Consider the following 21,355-nt stretch of genomic DNA (forward strand, 5'->3'; position numbering starts at 1 on the left):
CGCTTCAAGGCAATCGATAATAATTGGTAGACTCATTTTTATAGCATGTCATGTGCTTTTTTCGATCACTTTTATTACGCTATGCGATCGGTTTTCTAAGCTCAGATTCACGTGCTAATTATCAATTTCCTTGTCTCAGTGTCTTCTTCTCATTCCCCTCAATTTGCAAATTGAAACGGTGTATGCAAACGGGGCCTGTTCTTCGTCTCTTCTTTGCTCTCTATTGACACAATACTACTCATCAATTTGTGCCCACAGTCGCTCTCAATCTGTCTCTGCCTCTCTCTCTCTCTGTCACGTTCACTCCACGTATACTCAATTAGCAAAGTCAATAGAGTGCCGCTCTATTCTCCACGCCTCCACGCGCGAGGTTTTTGTGCATTTGTTTGTGTAATTTATAAACGTCAAAAGCTCACTCCAGAGAGAGTAAGAGCGAGCGAGAGAAAGAGTTGCTATCGCAACTTGTCACTTGCTTTTAAAGTTTCCCCCCTTCACCAACCCACTTTTTATATGCAAATATATTGCAAAGTCCGTTGGCAAACATGCACGCAATCAATTGTTTGACTGTGTCTGTGTGTGTTTGCGCCTCACGGGAGGCTGTCAAAGTGTATATGCGTGTGTGTGTGTGTTCGTTTTGTATGTGATTAGCGTTGTTGTTGTTGCAACCGTGTTGCAAGGTGAGCAAATTGAATTAGCTGCTGTAAAACGCTTAAGGCCACACAGCCTGCTAATGGATGACGTGCAACTCAAAGCCAAAGAAGAAGACGAAGAAGAGTTTCGAGACATCTTACGAGCTTGCAAATTAGCTTAAAGCTTTCTAAGGGCAGCTGCTGCTGCTTGTTCAAACTTGCACATGACGCTCGCTCTATTAATATTTGAACAGTAAAGAGTGCTGCGGGTTGACAGACGCACGGAGACTCAGGGGGTGGGGTGAGAGAGGCTTGCGACATACAATGAGAAAACTTTTAGATTTGGAGCACAATGCGGCTGGAAAACTAATGTGGAGCAGCAGCTGCGACTTTGCCGCTATCCTGGTCTGAGCGAAAAGCAAGTGCAAGCACAGACTGAATAATGTACGAGATGATTTGTAGAGGCTGAGAGACCGAAAAAAGCGAATTCGAGACGATTAATTTTTGCTGATGAAGTGACAAATGGCACTGGGTTAGCTGGCAACGAGAAAAGCTGAGAGCTCGGGTATTAAACTGGAGCAAAGCAAACACACAGATCTAAAGCTGCATTTCATGATTGACAATGGGAAGCAAAGCAAAGTAAAGCAGGGAGCAGAGCAGCGTGAAAACCCTCAAGTGATGGGCAGCAGCCGAAAGAGTCAAGTCAACCACTTGAACTGAAGAGCCACATACGAGTTGGAAATGTTATAAATATGGATATATATCTATGAATGTATAAATGCTGACATCTATAAATAATGCACTCACACACACACACACAGTCACACTGCACTGAGAGACCCTCAACATTGACACGCAGCATGCTGGCGAGGGGATCAATTGAATGAACGACGGAGACCAAGTCATGCAAATGCTTCAAGGGGCTTTCCACTTTACACGAAATGCAACGATCACCCTCTCTCTCTCTCTCTCTCTCTCTCACTCTCCCCCTCGCTAGAGTTAATAAAGATCAATTGAATTTAAACAAAGGAGAGAGAAGGTGGAGGAGGTCAAGTAAATGCATCGACGACAATTGTCTTTTTGCCCTCGTCGCCCCTTGAAATGGGGCGTGGCATAACAAATTACAACAAGCAAATGCGCATTAACATAAATTCTACAACAAAAGCAATGTGGCGAGGGGAGGCAAAAACAATTAAAAGACGACATTACTACGACAGAAAAGAAATGACAGGAAATAACGAGACAGCGAACCCAGAGGGAGAAAAAGAGACAGAGAGATGGAGTAGCAGAGGAATCTGCGTAACTGGAAAAAGACAAAGCCAAATGGATTGACTGCGCCGAGGGGAAACGAATGCGGCATGCAAAGTGTAGAGTGTAGAGTTTGTAGAGTGTGTAGCGTAGTGTAGTGAAGTGAACTGACCCACATATCAATGGCCGGAAACAGAAAGCACACAAGACAGACAGAAAGACCGACAGGTAGCTAGCCAAAATAAAAAGTAAATTTATAGAAAAAAAGACACTAAGAGCGACTTGAAAACTCTTCATCATTTTTGGTCATTAGTCAAAAAAGATTTTGTGCAACAAAAATTTACAAACCAACACACACACACACACACAGAAAACTAACAATGGGAATTGTTTAATTGAGGGAAAGCCCCACTCAACAGCTGAAAGCCAAAAAGCTAAATAACTGATTCCAAATTCAGTCAGTGCTCGAAGCCAGCCCCAGCGGTAATTTAAAGTTCGACTTTGACTTCGACTTCCACTTTCAGAATTGAACAACAAAAAAAAGTTTCATTTTTTTTTGCTTCCATTTTGTTGTGCTACAATTTCAATGCAAAAATTGGGCCACAAAGGCAAAACAAATCGAAGACAAGAATAACAAAAAGATACAACGACAGAATAAATAGAAGGCTTTTTGGCAAATACCCTAAAGTCGCTTGATTTTGATAAACAAATTGATAGTAAGTACTATCGAAAGTATCGAAGACTTTCTTATTTTATAAATATCAATATAAATAAATGGAGAGTTTATATTTAACATCCAACAGTAGACTTGTTTATAAAATTGTTTACATAGAAGAATTGCTGGCAATGCCCTTAATGCTCATCGATTTATAAACAAATCGATAGTAAGTACTATCGAAAATAAGTATTGTCGAAAGAGTAGGAATTCGTCGTAATCGATTTTCTTATAAAGTCGCTTACATAGAAGACTTTTTGACAATGTTCTACATGCTTCTCGATTTATAAACAAATCGATAGTAAGTATAATACTATCGCAAGTAAGTATCGAAGGTAAGTAAATAGGAGAATTCATTTTAATTCAATAGTCGATTTGCATATGAGGTTGCTTAAATAAAACACTTGCGCAATGCCCTAAAGGCGATTAGTTTATAAACTGTTCGATCGTAAGTACTATCGGAACTATGTATCGAAAGCACTTTTCTTAATTAAAAATATAGAATTTAAAGTGCATCAAGTCGTCTACTTATTCTAAGCCCTCTTTGTTGCTAGTTTCAGCATTTGGCAGCCTAAGCTGGAATTTGTTTTTTGTCAGTTACGAAAATTGGCAACCGCCGAAAAATTAAAACAACTCTGCAAAAAAAAAAGCACAAAAGTTAAACGAAAGAGGCTAATTACTAAGCAAAACGAAACAGATAGAAGAGAAATGGAAATTGGAGCATAACTGATGAGCTAAATGGTTAGAGTTAATGCCCCGATTTGGAGGCTGTGAGGGGCAAAGCGAGTTTGCCAGTTTTCAGAAAAAAGAAAGACCGAAGGTAAAAGTTGCATTACAATTGCATAATACAAAACTATGTTGGATTCTACCCAGAACAGCTAAAGTTCTCACAATGCAAAGAAATGACAAATACACACACAAACAGCGATGCAAAGCAACGATAAAGTCGCTGCTTGACCACTTTTATTTTCATGCCTGAATTGTTTATGAAATTGCAGCGCCCTTTCAGTCGTTCGCTTGTACATAAATAAATATACCATAGAAGAGGAGGCTGAGCAAGGAGTAGAAGTAGTAAAGAGGAAGACAGGGGAACTCTCAGAAATGGATTGTCATGCAAAAGTGAACTTTGCTTTTTCTCCGAGTCGAGAGCTCAGTCAAGAGTGAAGAAAAGAAATATACAATATAAAAATAAAAAGAAAAAAACACTATTGTCATTGTCAATGTGGTTGTCGCTGTTGTTGTTGCTGTTATTGTTGTTGTCTGTGTGTCTGGGGAACAAAAGTGTTGCATTCTTTGCTGCAAGTTCGAAAGCGGAAACGATTTTCAAGTGTCGCACGTGGTAGCAAAGTCGATGTCAAAACCAAAAAGAGACAACAAAATATCTTTAAAGAAAGAACTAAGAAATTGTAGTCGACTTTGAGATACATTCTACGCAGTTTTAGGGAATGCAAAAGATTCAAGTGAAAGCAAAAGCAAAGAAAGAAGTTTCTCCAATTAAACAATTATTATAATTTATTTAAGCAACTAAATGGGAACTAACTAGATCTTCTTAACACTGGACAGATGATTGACACTTAAGTTAAAATGCCCATTAAAAACGTTAAAGCATCGAAATTCTTTTTACTCTCCGAAAGTTTGTTGCTGTAGTCATTTGTCATGGCCGTGTCGCAGAAATACAAAAATTAAAACATTCAACAAAGCGACAGGCCAAAAAGTGTGCCATGACAGAGGCCAGCGAATCTCTAGTGAGTTCACTGGAGGTGGTGAAGATACGAGATGGAGTTGAAGCTAAGGCTAGGGCTGTGTGTACACTGTACAGCAGCTGCTGCTGCGACCCGTTGTGGCAAAAGGCAAACGTTAAAACGAAAAGAGTCTCAGTCAGAGCCTCAAATGGAGGACGATGCTTGGATTTGACGCTTCGGTTCGTTGCGCTGCCTTCAACAACAAAAACAACAACAATAACAAGTATAACTGCCGACTCGTGCCCCGCTGCACGAATTGGCCAAAAACGTTGAACTGTTACACTCAACATTCTTCCCCTTTCCCTGCTCACTCTCTTTTTAAAGCTCCTTCCGTCAACAAAGAGGTCATTTACTTTCGTTGCGAGCATAAAATAATCGTCTGTCTCAGCCAAGCAAAACAGCAGCAACAGCAACAATAACAGCAACAACATAACAACTAAAACTCACACATTCGTGAATTCGCCAAATAAAAAGTCAGATAAATGAAATTGGCAAACAGCAGCGGCAGCGACGTCGACAGCGGCGTCGACGTCGGCGACAAGTTGAGTTGAGTGAAGTCTGGTATCAAAAATCGATTAACAAAGCGCCAGCAGCGATGCCAACAGCGCTGCCAAAGTTTAACGGTATTTAAAAAGCATTTCTTCATTTACAACAAATACAAACTTTTCACCGTCTTCGCAGTGTCTATGTGTGTGTAAAGATAATTGGTATAAAATGCCCGTTTATTGCTTGTCACGAGTATCGATTTCTATATCAGGATATGTCACGTGCAGTGCGGAAACCGCAAAGGAAATGGGAGCACAACTTTTCACTAGCCCAATTAGGGTGTCTCACTGTTCTCGCCAACTAAATTATTAAGTTTACAAGCACTGCACAAAAGTTAGCAATCGAAGTTGCCCCTAGATTAAGAACTAAAGGCAAACTAATCTGTATAAAGGCAATTTTAGTTCACAAAGGATTTTGTCACAATAAGAAAATTTTAAAAACAGTTGTACGCTTATTAATATTAAGAACTAAAGGCAAACTAATCTGTATAAAGGCAATTTTAGTTAACAAAAAACTTTGTCACAATAAGAAAATTTAAATAAAAAAGTTGTTCTTATGGAATTTATTTTTTATAGCAATCGAAATTGCTTTAAGATAAAGAACTAAGGCAAACTAATCTGTATAAAGGCAATTTTGGTTCACAAAGAATTTTGCCACATTAAGAAAATTTAAAAAAAGTAGTACTCTTATGAAATTTGTTTATAGCAATCGAAGATTAAAAACAAATCTGTATAAAGGCAATTTCATTTCAAAAACGATTTTGGTATACTGAGATAATTTAAAAAAATTATATTCTTATATATTTTTTTTAACCTATTATATTCTATAAAGAAATCGAATTCACTTCCACTTATAAAATATAAATGTTCTTCAATTCAAATATAAAAAAAAATTATGAATTTCTAACATTCTTACACTCTTATATTTAAATAAAAGGTGTGCGAAAATTCTCAACAATTTATGCGTCATCCTTTATGAATTGTAATGCAACTTTTGTTATGATTATTTCTCATTGTTTAAATTTAGAATTGATTCCCAGCGAGTGAGTCAATTTGTTGATTATCTAAACATTTCTTGCTCACAATTGTTAATAATCAGCATGAAACAGTCCTATTGTCGTACACACCCCAATGTTTAGTTGCAAAGTCATCCGAAATGTGCTGGGCCAAGTTAAACATGAAACTGGAAACTAATGCGAAACTTAAGTAAAGTACTACAAGTAAACTTTACTATTTGTCTGGCCTATCTAAATGAGATTTCTATGTGTTGTCAGAGAGTTGTTCATCACAAGTTGCCACGACAGAGAAGAAGAGATACAGATAGAGAGAGATCTTATATAGTTTGTGTTGTTTACAAGTTTCAACATTTCCATTAGGCCTCATGCATATTTTATAACTGACTTCATTCCGTCTTGCGACTTTAAATAGTTTTCATTACTCCACACAGCTATAATTAGACAAGCGATAGACGGAGATAGGCGAGAAGGAGGAGGAGGAGGGAGCGAGAGCAAGACAGCGAGTGCAGAGCATCTTTACTATAAATAGACAAACGCTTAAAACACGCAGACAGACGTGAGTTGTGTGTTGGATGCGAGAAGAAGAGAAGGAGAAAAGTGTGATGTGGAACACGTCGCAGCTGCTGATAGTTGGAAGCTGATTACAACAAGGCTGCCAAATGGAATTTCACAAATTATGAAATGACAATTCTCCTCTGTCTCTCTCTTTCTATCTTTGTATTTGTCTCATAGACTGCGTTATCAACAATGCGCACTATTTACATGGGCACACTTGGAAATCAACAGCTGTGTGTAATTATTTCCAAATTGTAACAACAACAACAAAGTTTATTGGAAGCATACAAACTTCCAAGCAAAGCGCACCCAAAGCGCTTGAAGGGCGAAAATAGAGACACAAGGCGAACACACACTGCAAAAGCAAAGCAAATAAGCAAAAGAATGAGTGCTCAGCGCGGCTCAGACAGACGGACGGTCAATAAAAATAAACTGGAATTAAGCATAAACCAATAAGCGCAAGAAGAAAGCGAGCGACGCAATGACCGCAACACCACACTCAATGCGTACGTGTGAGTGGGAAAGAGAATGCGCAAAACTGGTATCGAAATATATACATATGTGTGTGCTCAAGGTCAGTCAACGGATTGCTTATATTTTTGTTTTTGTTTTTATTTTGAAGAACACCACAAAGCTCACAACAACACAAAAGAGCAGAGATCAAAAGCAGCGCTGCAAGTTTGCAACGGTTCGACGACGACGACGCTGACGTCGACTTCGCTGCTGTGCAATGTCCATACGCAAAATTTACGCAAATTGGCGCAGACAAAGCGAGATGGAGATATGTAGATGTATGTGTAGCGGAAACAACGGCGACGCAAATTAAAAGCAATTTTCAATTTCCTGAGTTGGCGAAAATTGAAAAATGTACTGCAACTAAAATTCACCCCCGCAATCTGCTCACACACACATAAACATAAACAAGCAAGCATCGTTATTAAGCCGAATCGAAAAACTAAAATTCCAAGAAGCAAAAGCCGACACAAACTAGCTGAACAGCTTTTTATTGCACACACAACAGTGTTTTTGTAATTATTAAAACTATGCGCGGCGCGCTGTTGCTGCTGCTGCGCCCACCACCACAACAACAAACAACAGCAGCAGCAACAGAAGGGACCTCGAATTGCGTAGGACACGAGAGAAAACGGCACGCATGATCAATGAGAGCAGCGGCCATGTGACTAGATAGCCGTCTCGCTCTATCGCGCGCACACAACAAGTGCAAGCAGAATTGGAAAAAAATGAAATAAGAAATACCAATACACACACAGCTAAACATTTGAATGCACATTAAATAAATGTTGAAAGTTGAAATGTTTTATATTTCTTATGTTTATTGTCACCCACCTTGTCCAGACATTTGAGCTCCTCGATGGGATAAACCACCTTTTGGCACCGCGCACAGGTTTTATTCATCTTACTGCTGCTGTTGTTGCTGTGTTTGTTGTTGCCTCTTTCTTCTGTGTATGATGAGTACAATCTCTAAGGGGGATTGAGGGACATACACAATTTTTTCCTTTGTTGTTTTTGTATTTCGCTTTTGGAATTTTGCAACACTTTCAACCAGTCAGCCTTTCAATATATATTTTACTTAATTTTGCATAGCGACAGCTTTCAAACTATATGCCAAGAATTGAAATCCGTTTTTTTTGAAACTAATGTCGAGTATTATGTGTGTGTGTATTTGTATGTATGTGTGAGTGGCCGGGTCGAAAGAGAAAAAATTGTAAGACAGCCAAAAGCTACTGAGATTTGGATTTGAACAAACAAAATGTATCAAAAAAAAAATAAAACTGGATGGTCAGGCAACTAACTGGTTTGCTTTGTCGCCTTTTCTCTCGTATATATATTTGTATGTATACACAGTTAACACTTTTTCACTAATTGCAAGCAGCGGGCACAACTTTTAAATATTCAACTTCTCTGTTGGCAATTTGCGGATTGCACGAAAGCGACGCGCGCACGATTCCAACACCGACTTTGTCTTCGACTGCGACTCCTACTCAAAAAACACAACCGCGGCGGCGAGTATGACAGGTGACAGTCAACACAACGCAATTTTCTTCGCAATAATTAATAGTAATTATTTTGATGATTTATTTGTTAAACAGTTTATGACTTGAGACTCAAATTGTTAAAACGCTGCGCACCCGCACAAAGACGTCCGTTCACCGTCGAAACAACAACAATTATGACACATAACAGTCTGTAAACGTTTGGAACTTGTGGTATGTTATACTCAAGTGGCAACGTTATGAGAAGGAGAGAGCGTAATGCACATTAACATTATGTTCGTGCAGCGAACCGTTGGCTCTCTTTTAACTCACAGCGCTTGATGTGGTTCAGTGTTGTAAGGTGAACTGTGCTATCGATATCACATGCCGGCTGGACAGGGTGTTTCAAGCATGTGTTTATGTACCTCTCTTTGTAAATACAAAAATATTACGGAGGGGAAAACCATTCTAGCCAATGTTTTTGATTTTTTCGCTAAAACAAACGAAAAGTTTTTGAATACAACTAAGATTTTAAATGGTATAAAAATACTGAACGATACCGAAAGTAATTTTACGGTATATTTTTTTTAATTCAAACTGCTTCTTTAGGCTATCCCTATGGAAAAAAGACGTTGCTCGTTTTCGCATTTAATATTTCGCAGTCTAATAGCTGTTCGAAAGATAAAAAATGTGTATTTGCTCAAGAGATGAAAAAATGTGTATGCTAACTTTTTTAATAAAATTTAAAAGCAATGATAAAAATATTGCACTTTTTGGAAATATACCAATGTTAAGTTTTTGTATTTTGTATATTGGTTGGTATTTGTTGTTTGGTATTTGTCCTGGGGCATTAAAACGCACGTTTAAAAAGTTTGCTTACGGTCACACCTCAACACAGGTGTTAAAAAAAAAACAGATTTAAAGGAAAGCTCTTTTTTTTAAGAAAAGAGGTCTGAACACATCCTAAAAGTGGAATTTATTTAATAAACAATCCAAATAAATAAATAAATTAAATAAATGTAAAACAACGTAAATCTTTGCTATTACAAATCAACGTATGCAAAAGTTTGCATCTTTCCACCTCTAGGGCGGATATAAAAAGTATGAAGAAAAGCATTAAAATAGCACAATTAATTAAATCAATGATATAATCGATTATAAGTTTAGTGCGCAAAGGTTACTTCCAGTAGCAAATAGAAATAACGTTCATTAAAAGCAATAAATCCGTTTTTCGCCAAACCTCGCTGCGTGTGTATAAAGAAGAAAACCCGATTGTCTACAACGAATTCGTAGTTGAGGAAAACAAAGTTCTACGAGTGATTTGCATAACAAGTCTACAGTAAAACAACGCGATAAATCTTCAGCTTAATCATATATTAACAAATTGTTTCATAAGAATGAAAATGCACTCAGCTTATTGATTATTCAAACTTGAGACGTAATAAATGCTGCATATTTAAAGGCGTCGTTTTGTGCTCTTTAAGAAGCCGAAAAGTAGGCAAGCCGACCGATTGAAAAATCGATAATTGCGGCGTGAGTATTTTGTGATGCCGGCGAGCACAACAAAAACAACAACAAGAACAAGAAGAGACAAAAGGGGTGTAGCCAACTAATAAGGTAGTAGGAAGAGTTGCCGAAACAAAGGATAAGCAAAAAAGCATAAACAAAGATACAACGATACTACACTCTAAATGTCAAAAGTCAGCGAACGAGGACAACAGTGCATGGCGTAAATAATCTACTGCCACCCACCCCCGTGCACTATACAAAAACAAAAACTACCCCCCGCCCCTGTGTAGCGCTGCCCTAAGGAAGCAGCAGCAAAACCGCCGCCATTAGACGTAATACGAATGCCAACCAGTTCATTGTAGCCACCATGCAGACGCTGCGCAAGAAAACGAGTCCCTGCAAATGTAAGTGCCAAAAACTCAAATAAATTCTTAATAAATAGTGAAATACAAAGTGCAAAACGAAAAACTTCAGTTATCGATAACAGTTATGTACCTGGTCCAGGTGTGCATGACACCCTGTGACTGATCGTGCCGAGACAGCTTAGTCGACAGCTGCTGCGCCGGCGTCGCTGCTACTGCCGCTTGTCGTAGACGGCAGGTGGTGCAGCTGCCTTAGGATTTTAGCACAAACAAAAACGCGGACGCGCGCTCTCTGACACACACTCTCTCTCTCTCTCGTTCGGTTGCTTACTTTTCCCGCTCTCGCAAACAAATAATTGTTTTTTTTTTGCATAGAATTGTAGTGAAATTCCAGTGGCAATGTATGCGTATGTGTATGTGCGTCTGTCTCTGTTTGTTTTGTTGTGTTGCCCACTCCCACAGCCAGAGGGCGCAGCAACAGCATCGCAGCGCTGCCGTTGTCGCTGTCGTCACTCATTCATTGCCTGAGCGCGCATCGCAGCCGTTGCTTTAGCTGCGTTGTTTTCTCTCCTCGCGTGTGTTGTTGTTGTTTTATTCGCCGAGTTGTGTTTTTCGTTGTTGTTGTTTGCCTTTTTAATTTAAAACTACAACACACAAAATACGTCGCGAAAATCGTTTTTATTTGTTATATTGTGCGCATTGTGTGTGCAATGGAAACGCGCTGAATGTCACACAGATACACACACACACACATAAGCATATAAGCAGTCAACAGATTCAGATACAGATACAAATGTGCTAAGATAAATTGCGAACAAATAAAAAAAAAAACAAAGATGGTCAAGTCGCTGGTATCGAAGCTACAGGGATCCTCTAATCTCTCGCTAGCGCAAACATTCGGCATTGGCGGCGCAGAGGAAACAAATTACGCAAAACGTTAGACAACAACCACAAATAAAAAGAATCTCTGGCATTTTCCAGCCACACACACACGCACACTCACACTAATGTTTACATATTTATATTTCGTGCAGATCGCAATGATCCCGGACGTTTCTTTGGCGATGGCGTGCAGTTCAAGGCCAAGTTAATTGGTATCTTGGAGGTGGGCGAAGCACGCGGCGATCGCATGTGTCAGGAGGCTCTGCAGGATCTCAAGATGGCCATACGGGCTGCCGGAGAGCACAAGCAACGCATCATCATTCATGTGACCATCGATGGGTTGCGTTTGCGCGACGAAAAAACGAGCGATTCATTGTATCATCATCCGGTGCACAAGATCTCCTTCATAGCCCAGGACATGACGGATTCCCGGGCATTTGGCTACATCTTTGGTTCGCCGGATAGCGGACATCGGTTCTTTGGCATCAAGACGGACAAGGCGGCCAGCCAGGTGGTGCTCGCTATGCGTGATCTCTTCCAGGTGGTCTTCGAGCTGAAGAAGAAGGAGATTGAGATGGCACGCCAGCAGATTCAAGGCAAAGCCCTTCACGATCATGCCAGCCAGCTGGCCAACTTGTCCTCCTTGAAGAGTGGCCACAGCGAGTTGGCAGCGGGCAGCAGCAGCAGCTCCTCCGCTGCCGCACATGCTGCCAGTCTCAGCATGCTGGGCGGAGGCGCTGCCTCCAATGGGGTTAGCTTAACCCGACTGGGCGTCAATCTAGATGTGGCCAAGACAGCAGGTGCTGCAGCCAAGGAGGTAAGTCTGTCCTTATTCATATCGATCATTAACTAATTTACCTTTTACCGTGCAGATTTCTCCGGAGTCTGTGGCCGATCTCGTAGATCTGGAGCAGGAGCTGACTTCGCTGCAGCGCGGCATCAGTCAAATGGAACGCATCACGCCCAATGAACCCAACTCCACACAACAGGGTCTGGGCATGGGATTGGCCAAGTCTGCCAGCGAGGATGATCCCTTTGGGGATTCGTTCATCTATGTGCCATCGTACAACATCTTGCCACCGCCTCCCGAATCGGGACGCACGCGTCACAAGCAAACGAGCAAAACGCCCGAGAATCAAGCGGTTGCCTCCGCCCTGGATGCCATGTCCACGTTGTTGTCGCCAGCTGGCGGTGTCAGCGGTTCACCGGCCACGCTGCAGGCGGACAACACCGACGACGACAGCTGGCTGCATGATCTGCAGCATCAGCAGCACGATGTCTTCGATACCACCAAGGTGTCAGCAACGCCCACGCCCATGTCGGCGGCAGCTGTGCTCGGCAATCTGCCGATTGCGCCGCTTGCCGCACGCGAATCTTCGGCAACGCCCACGCAACAAATCAGCGAACAGCCGCCCGTTGCAGCTTCCACAAGCAACAGCATCGAGGTGGGGTTAAGTGCTCTGGGCAGTCTCACAGCGGAGACAGCGACGGCTGCGGCGGCAGGGGAGGGAGGAACAACGATGACGACGACGACGACGGCGGTCATGTCGGGTAAGTTGCGCACAAAGAAATTATTGCTCCACACACACACACAAACACACACGCAGAAGAGAGCAGCTATTCACGATGGATGCCAAAAGGGCAAAAGTGAGAGTGGTTGGGGGAGAAGAATGTAAAATGGGATTGGGGCGTCATGAGTTGAGCTCAATTGAACGCATTCGCACTCTGTAAATCAACCAAGTGTAACTACTATTTGCATAAGGCAAGTTGATAGTATAGTCTCTTATTATTTGATTTAGTATTTATAGAGCCAAAGAGTCATTGACCAATTCACTTGAAATCACTCGATTGAAATGATACGAGTATGTATCACACTTAGCAAAGTCATGTTAAGAACAGTGGGAACAGCTGTTTAGCAGAGAAATGTTAAGCAAAGGAACAGGATGTTAAGCATGAGAGGAATGTTATGTGAAGAGTTATGTTAAATTCCTCATTATATGAGCTTAAGATTGATTCTTATTTCCTGGAATCCTGTATCTTTGACTGAATTAATGTCTGAATTTATAAGTGTTATGAAAAAATAGGACCCATTTTGCTTTATATTTGAGTCACAAAACTGTCTTTTTAACATACTATTTTAAGATAAAGCGGATTCTCAGTTTTTGAACATAAATCTATATATCAAATAGTTAGAGCATTTGCACTTCGTTGGCATATGTATTAGACTTCAGTGTGTATGTGTTGACAACAAAGTTAGAAAAACTCAATAAACATCGATTTTAGTAGTTAAAATCGTCAGTTAGTAACAATTATTTATTGGCACAGAAAATCTATACAGTGAGATCATTTCATGTAGATTGCAACTACTACGAATAGTTAGGTAACAGTTAATGTAATTGTTAGTGGCATTTAGATTAGTTAACTATGTTATGTAAGTTGCTTAGCAGAAAAATGTTAATAGTTGAGGCTGCTTTTAGCAGTGAATGGACTGAAGGTTTTATTTAGGTCTAGGTTTTATTCACTTATTAAAAGTTAAAATGTAAATTCAGATTTGCAATAGTAAGTGGGGATTAAGAATTAGTTCTTGAAGGTTGACTTTATTTATTTATTCGTCAAATGAAAGGTTTGGGGAGTTTAGGAAGGTAATAGCTTCTTTTGGCTTTATTTGACGTTTCTTTCAAGGCTCGTTTAAATGGAGAGTCTTAATCTACGAAAGCTTTGTGTAGCTTAGGATCTTAACGGTATGATATTCAACTCTGATTTCTAGATTGTCGAGTGTTAGAAATTCACATCGTGCAGCAGTTCTCTTTGGCGTATCACACATATTTTGTATTTCCACATATTTTTGCACATCTTACTAACCAAACACTTAACCTAGCCATTTGCTGTTTCTTTTGTTGTTGTTTACTCTTTTGGGTTTCATCTCTTTTCGTGTTGATTTGGTTTTCCTTTGATTTAGTTTTCCTTTCGTTGAGTCTGATTTTCAAAATTGAGTTTTCCGACTGATGCAAGTTTCTTTTTAACTATGGTATCATTCTCATCCCTTTGTGGTTTCCGTTGACTGTTTCGCTAGATGCGTTTACAGATCTGGATCCTTTGGGTATTGGCCGCACTCGGCCGTATGTCGATAAGAAATACTTCTTCCAAGAGCTTAAGAATCCGCCAAAGAAGCTGCTCAAGGAGCTCGGCTCCAGTCAGGGCGACACTTTCGATGACTTTCTCGTGGGGGGCAAGGAGAGTTCGCTCTTCGAGGATGCCAACAACAGCAACAGCAATGGTAACAATGGCAATCACATCGGCACCACAGCAATAACTACTAACACTGCAGCAGCGGCAGCAGCAGCAGCAACAGGTATTGACCATTTAACACTGATGGCCATAACTACTAACACGGCTAACATTTGCACTTGCACCACTTGCGCAGGAAACGCCGCCAGTTGCAGCCACAACAACGCAGCGACCACAACTAACCCACTAATAACCACCGCCAGCTTTGGTCAACATCTGCTACTAACAAACAGCTCCCGTTCCCAGCTTAGTCCCACTCCCCTCAGCAGCCAGCACCAAGCTCACTCCCAATCCCAGTCCCAGTCCCACTCTCAAACCCAGACCCAAAACGCATTCGCAGCGAGTCAAGTCGATGACTTCTCGGCTGCCAAGCTAAAGCTAATGCTGCGTAACGCCAAGCCAATTAATCCACAAGTCAACTATTATACCACAGAGAACACCACCACACTGGAGGAACATCAGGATGCCAGCAATCCCGTGCTGTTGCCCCGCGACACGGATCCGTTTTCGCCGACGCGCAAGAAGAGCGATCCGGATCCCTTCCAGGAGGGCGATCTCTTTGCCAAGCTGGACGCCTTCGAGTTCGACACGCCGCAAGCGAGCAATGCAGGAACTTCTAATGTGTTTAATGGACCACTCCAAGTGCAGCTGCCACCCGAGCAACAGCAGCAGCAGCAACAGGAAGGTTGGCAGGCGGACATCTCACGCTTGGAACCCGCTCCGGTGCCGCAGCCTCTCAACAGCAGCGTGCGACATCGTCCGACACCTGTGGCCAGCGTAGTCAATGTGGGTGGTCCGCTCGATGTCATCTCGAGCATCAGCAACAAGAAGATGCCGCATCTCTTTGGCCAGGCGCGTTTCTCCAAGCGTGGCGACTCCTCCGGCAGCGTTGGCTCCAGCGTCAACATGCGTCGCTTACAGGAGAGCGACTCGCTCAGCGAAAACGAAGCAGCACCGGAGCCACCGCCACGTCCCGACTCCACTCCATATGCGGAACCGCCACCGCTGCCGCCAAAGAAACAGTTCAGTGATCTGGTGATACGACCCACGCCAGCCGCTGCGCCACCTGTGGGACGGTACGAGTACTTGAATCATGCCAGCAATCAAATGCGACGCAGCGTTGATGCACCGCCCATTCCGTTGCCGTCCCGACGTGTCGGACGCTCCGATGGCAATTTCCCGGGTCCCGGAAGACCTCGAAAGCCGGGACACACCGAGGATGACTATTTGGCGCCTTTGGGAGGCACGCCACCGCCGCTGTTGCCGCCGCCAACACAAACGGGCAGCAGTCGAGCGCGACCCCAGCGTCAGGCGTCCTTGGGTCGCCCGCAGGATATTTACGAGAACAAAGCGGAAATACTGCAGGCGGCACAGGCTGCCCAGGCCAAGGAGTCGGCAGCAGCGGCGCTGGCACCGGATATTACGCTGACGCAGCTCCTTACGCTGGGCATGGACGAGTTGGCGGTAAAGCTGAACGTGCCTGCCAGCAAGCTGAGCACCATGACGCTCGTCCAACTCACCGCCTACCTGTCCGAGTATCTGCAGTCCTCGAACAACGCAGAGCAGCCCAAATCGCGAGCTAGTCCCGCTGCAGTTCCATTACCGTCACCTGGCCAAGCTCCAGTTGCCAACTCATCCTCCACGTCGGCCGTGTTCAAGGTGAACTTCGATCAGCAGACGTCGTTTGTGGCCAAGTTCGATGATACCTTCGGTGAGGATTTAGCACAAGAGGCATTTGTGGCCAACTTTGCCAACTTCAATGAAGCCCCTACACTGGCAGCTCCAGCAGTGCCATCGGCAGATCGCTATGCAGTCTTCCGTGAAATTATCGATCAGGAGCTGCAGCAGCAGCAACAGGAAACCGATCTGATGGGCGATCTAACGCCTCCACCGGTGGATGAGGTTCAGCAGGAGCAACAGCAGCACCAACAACAGCAACACCAGCAGCAACAACAGCAGCCGCAGCTGGAATTAGATGTAATTGAGCTGGAACTGGAGCAGCCACCACCCAAAATAGACACTAAGATCACCGAAGTGGTGGCCCAGGCCAAGGATCGCTATGCCGCATTGCGAGACATAATTCTGGTAGAGAATCTATTTGTTAAACCGCCGTCAAGTGCAGCACCAGCGGTGCCTGAAAAGGATCTGCTGCAGGACTTATTCAGCGATGAGTTCAACGAAGATCAGGACATACGCCAAATCATGGACAGCGGTCACGATAGACGTGGTCTCGTGGACAGTCGGGGTTTGCCCGCAGAACCCTCCTCTTCAGCACTCACTGTGGCGGACGACGATGACGATGATGATGAGGACGTTGGCGGTGAGAGCAGCATGGACAGCAACGAAAAGGATGCGGAACCAGTAAGCGCACAAGATCAGTACGAAAAGCTGTCCACGAGCGCCGATAAACCGGAGTTCAAGACGGAGGAACAGCTGCCACCAAAGCAGGACAACAAGTTCTTGACTGTGGTCAGCGGTCCGAGCTGTGTTGTGGCCGGAGCTGGACGAGATGACATCGAAATCGATGAGCTCATGCAGCGCGCCATCTCTAATCTGTCGCTGGACTCCAGGGATCGCATCTCTCCCGCCACTTCTTCAGCGGCTCCCTCACGCGGTCCGCCGCATAGTCTGCACACTCCTTCGCAGTTTAACGATGTGAGTACTTCGCCCATTCCGCTGCAGAAGTCGCCAGCGCCAATACTTAATGCTGCTGGTGTCTCACCGGTGCCATCACAGCTGTCGGCTGTGTCTCAGCTGATCGACACAGCCACAAAGCAGATCCAAAGCGAACGCGATCGGGAGAAACCTTCCTGGGCCACATTTGACTCGCCCAAGGTTGGCACAGCTGGTAGTATTGGCAAGGGCAAGGCTAGACTCACTTTGCCACCGCCGCCTGCCTCCAACACGTCGCAGCAGGATACTGCGGAGTCACCCTGCAGTTCGGATCCACGCGATGATGGCGGCGGCTGGTCGAAGCAGCAGCAGCAAAGACGCTGGGCGAAGAAGGAGCGACAGCAGACGTCCTCGTCCTCACGTGATCTCAGCCCCTGGGACGACGACACCCCTGAGTATCTGAAGCAACAACGACGTGGCCTGCCGCCGCCCTCGCAGTTGCCACCACATCCCCCTGCACATGGTTACTACATGCGGCATGCACGACGACTCAATTCCTGTGACGAAGATTACGAGTAAGTTGCTTAAATGATCAATCACAATCCAAAACTAATCCCTTTTAATTTGCAGTTACGATGCAGAGTTTTGTGCACGTCGCGATCGGGAGCAGCCGCAGCGCAAATTTAAGCAAGGACTTTCGCGCAGTCGCGACAACTTTGATCTAGGTAAGCGGTTTGGAATTACTTCTCAAGTTAAACACTTAATTTACTTGGTTTTTCACAATTTGCAGACTCGCCCAGTTGGTACCATCATCCGGCACATCACACCTGGTCGCCACAGGAAATCGAGCAGGGCGTGCGTGCACGTTCCTTTGAGCGCAGCGCCTACGAACGCTCCAGCTATGGTCCGCCGGCACCCATGTACGACAAGCGCGGACAGCCGCTGCCTCGGGATCGGGAACGCGAAAGGGAACGCTCCAAGTATCGCGAGCGTGAGTATCGAGAGCGTAACTATGAACGTCCTGGCTACGACTTTGACTACGAGAACGTCTACGACGAGCGACGCTCGCCCATGGGCTACAAAGCGCGACCCGAATATCTCTATGAACGCGACAGGGATCGCGAGCGGGAGCGTGAAAGAGAGCGCAAGTCCTTTGATCGCGAGAGTGTCGAATCGTTTGAGAGCTCGTCGCGACGAAGACGCAGCTTTGGCAGCGGCGGCGATGTCTACGGGAGTCTGGACAGTCGAGATGATTATCGTGAACGGGATCGCGAGCTAAAGACGCGCTCGTTGCGCAAACCCGCAACTTCTTCAGCCAAGCTGCGGGTCACCGGCGACATTGACTACGAACAGGATTCAGAGCAGGATTTCCAAAGGCAGCGCAGTCTGCAGCGACCCAGTCAACTGGGCGGCGATGTGGTGCCCGGTGCGCCACAACGTTTAAGAAAAAGCAGTGGCTCCAGTCCCTGGGATGGCGAGGGTGAGTTAAAGACTTCACAAGAAGAGTATCTTATTAATCCTGCTACTTTTAGAACCCGCTTTGCCTGGCCAAAAATCATGGAAACGACCTGCGAGCGCAGCGGAAACGGAGCGTCGGCTGGCCGAGAGTAGACGAGCTGCAGCTTTGGCACAGACGCCTTCCGATGGCGAAAAGGATCGCAGGTGAGTAGAGAGACCTAAGGGAGAAGTTCAACTCACTAATCAATCCCAAATCGCTTACAGATTCCGAAAGAAAACTCGCGCCAGGAGCGCCAAGGATCTCGCCTCGGTGGGTGTGCGTTATGGCAGTGGACGAGGCGTCAGAGATAACTATGACTACATTAGCTGTGGTCGCAATGACGACGACGATGATGAGGACTATGTGGACGACGAGCCGCCCACCGATGAGGATAAATTCGAGCGCTTAAATCGTCGTCGCCACGAGATGCATCAGCGCATGCTGGAGACGGAGCGACGACAGCTGGAGCGTCATGCGCCCTCGCTAGCCAAGCTGCCCGGACAGAATCGAGCGCGTGGAGGAGGAAATGGTGGTGGTGTGAATAGTGACTATGGCTTTGTGGACAGCTACGAACAGACGCCCACGCCACGATCGAATGCAAGCAGCACGGCTGTCATGATGAGTGGTGGCGAATCCTCCGCTGGCGTTGGCGGTAAATTCAATTTCGATGATGGTTTCGAGTCAGACTTCAATCAGAGCTCACCGCCACCAGCGCCAGCTGGTACCGCATCAAGTTGTAATTCCACGCCCGCTGGTCTGATCTCGGCCAGCAGCACAGTCGGTTCGAAGTCACTGTTTCGCTTCTCCAACGATTTCTCGGAGCGCGAGAAGCTGCAGCAACAGCAACTGCAGCAGCAGCAGCAACGCGACAACTTTGAGCTGGAGACGCCGCCGACATCGACGCCACCGATTACACAGAAGCTGCGCTTCGATGACAATGTAAAGGTGTCTCAATTTGATGATGCTGCCTTTGAGGATGACTTTGCCAAGGCCTCGTTCGACTTTGACAAAGAGCAATCCTCGCCAGCTGCGCCCTCCACATCGAGTCGCAAGCAGAATATGCGCAGCAGTAAACTGCAGCAACGTCAGGAACTTATTAAGAAATCCGAATCGGTGAATATCTTTGCCAAGAAGCAGGAAGATCCCTTCGAGGATGATGAGTTCTTCAAGTCACCAGATGAGCAGCCTCATGGCGGCAAGGATGAGGACGCACACGATGGTGTTGGAGGTGATGGCGATGGCGATGTAGATGCCAATAAGTTTCAGTGGAACGAGGACAATAACTTTGCCAAGTTCGATGAAAACATGTGATTTGACCAACTCTTTGCCAAGGCATCCTCCAACAGCAGCGGTCGTCAGCAGCAGCACCAGCAACAGCAGCCGGAGAGCGATGTGGATGGCGGCAACTACGCCGAGATCGATGTGCTCAACGACAGCGACCTCTTCTACTTGACCAATCTCAATCATTACTATCAGGAGCAGCGACTGCAAACGCTGCAGCAGTTGCAGCAGCACGACTACTGCAATGTTCCGATGCTGCCAGCGACGGTGTCGACCAAGTCCACCTCGACCAGTCCCTGGCATGAGGCTGCTGACAAACCTAAGAGCCGCATGCGACTGAAGCCATTGCAGCTGCTGCGGAAGCCACGCAAATGGAAACTGAAGCGCACCCTGGACGAGATTGTCAAGTGTCTGATTATTGCCTCCTCGGAGCATGTCTACAACTACGATGTATTGTGGTAGACGATCTCCCCTGAACACTCTCTGATATTTTAGCTTAGTTGGTACACCTATTCTCCATCATCCCCGCAACAATTGTCTCTCCGTTCGTCTAGTCAAATCAAATTGCCATATGCCGTATGAGAATCCAACTAGTAATATCCAAATTTTTTTTACTCAATAGACTGTGATTTTATGTGAAATCCCATTGACCGACCTTCGACCTTTGTTGCGATTCCATTCGATCTGCGCCACACGTAAAATGTTACTAGCAAATATTGAAGTCCAATTTTGTGTAAATAGCGTGAGAGATTTGCAAACAACAAGAAATTGAGAAACTAACCAACCAATTAATCAATAAACTAGTTATTTATGCTTAATTTAAATGTCGATAATGATAATAGAGCGTTTTTTGTTAAAGTTCAACACACGACCGAGAGAAATCCGATAAAATTCCAAATCAAAGAAAAAAAAAAAAGAAAATACTCATCCTCGTAAACGTAACTGAAAGCAACTAATTAATGCCTATGCTAAATGTCGTCTAGCTTAGTGTTAACATACATACAAAAGATGTAATTGTATCATCATTATCATTAATATATAATATCAAGAACTGTCATTGATCATAAACGCGATGATATCACTATCCAAAGTGCATATACTACATACTCGTAATACTTACATACACATATATCTAACTAGCCTAAAGTTTATTATTATTATAATTACTATTATTATTATTATTATTATTGTAACTAAATATACAGCCATAGTCGTAATATCGTAACAGCCTAATACAAAGTAAAACGAACAAACAAATTAAATGATTATGAATATGAATAGAAAAAAAAACAACTGAGAACGATCGATCAACAGGTAACGCAACACGGATGATTAACTAACCCAGCAGCAGCTATAAATATATATTAAATTACTGAGATGCATATTCTATATGTAATTTATACGAATATATATATTTAACGAACATGAATACGAACACGAATATGAATATGAATACGATAGTTATTATGATATTTGTT

At 44.0% G+C, this 21,355-nt stretch overlaps 2 protein-coding genes across 4 annotated transcripts in view; one reads left to right on the top strand and one right to left on the bottom strand.

Moving 5' to 3' along the window:
- LOC133840333 (LIM and SH3 domain protein Lasp) overlaps positions 1-8,625 on the bottom strand; it is a 32,974-nt gene extending 24,349 nt beyond the window's left edge. The window contains exon 1 of one of the 3 annotated variants that reach the window (XM_062272105.1): positions 7,798-8,625. In XM_062272105.1, the coding sequence (XP_062128089.1) occupies positions 7,798-7,866 (69 nt within the window). In that variant the 5' untranslated portion in view covers positions 7,867-8,625. The remainder of the gene's footprint in view (positions 1-7,797) is intronic. The other 2 variants (XM_062272106.1, XM_062272108.1) reach the window with 2 other exon arrangements.
- A 772-nt stretch (positions 8,626-9,397) lies between these two features.
- LOC133840542 (protein disabled) lies at positions 9,398-20,645 on the top strand. Its single transcript, XM_062272431.1, is given in 9 exon segments — positions 9,398-10,357; positions 11,350-12,014; positions 12,070-12,748; positions 14,271-14,549; positions 14,622-17,673; positions 17,729-17,823; positions 17,889-18,578; positions 18,631-18,760; positions 18,821-20,645. Coding segments are annotated over 9 exon segments (7,146 nt in total). The 5' UTR covers positions 9,398-10,320; the 3' UTR covers positions 20,340-20,645.
- The last annotated feature ends 710 nt before the right edge of the window (positions 20,646-21,355 follow it).

Source organism: Drosophila sulfurigaster, chromosome 3 (genome assembly GCF_023558435.1).
Source record: "Drosophila sulfurigaster albostrigata strain 15112-1811.04 chromosome 3, ASM2355843v2, whole genome shotgun sequence".
Classification (NCBI taxonomy): domain Eukaryota; kingdom Metazoa; phylum Arthropoda; class Insecta; order Diptera; family Drosophilidae; genus Drosophila; species Drosophila sulfurigaster.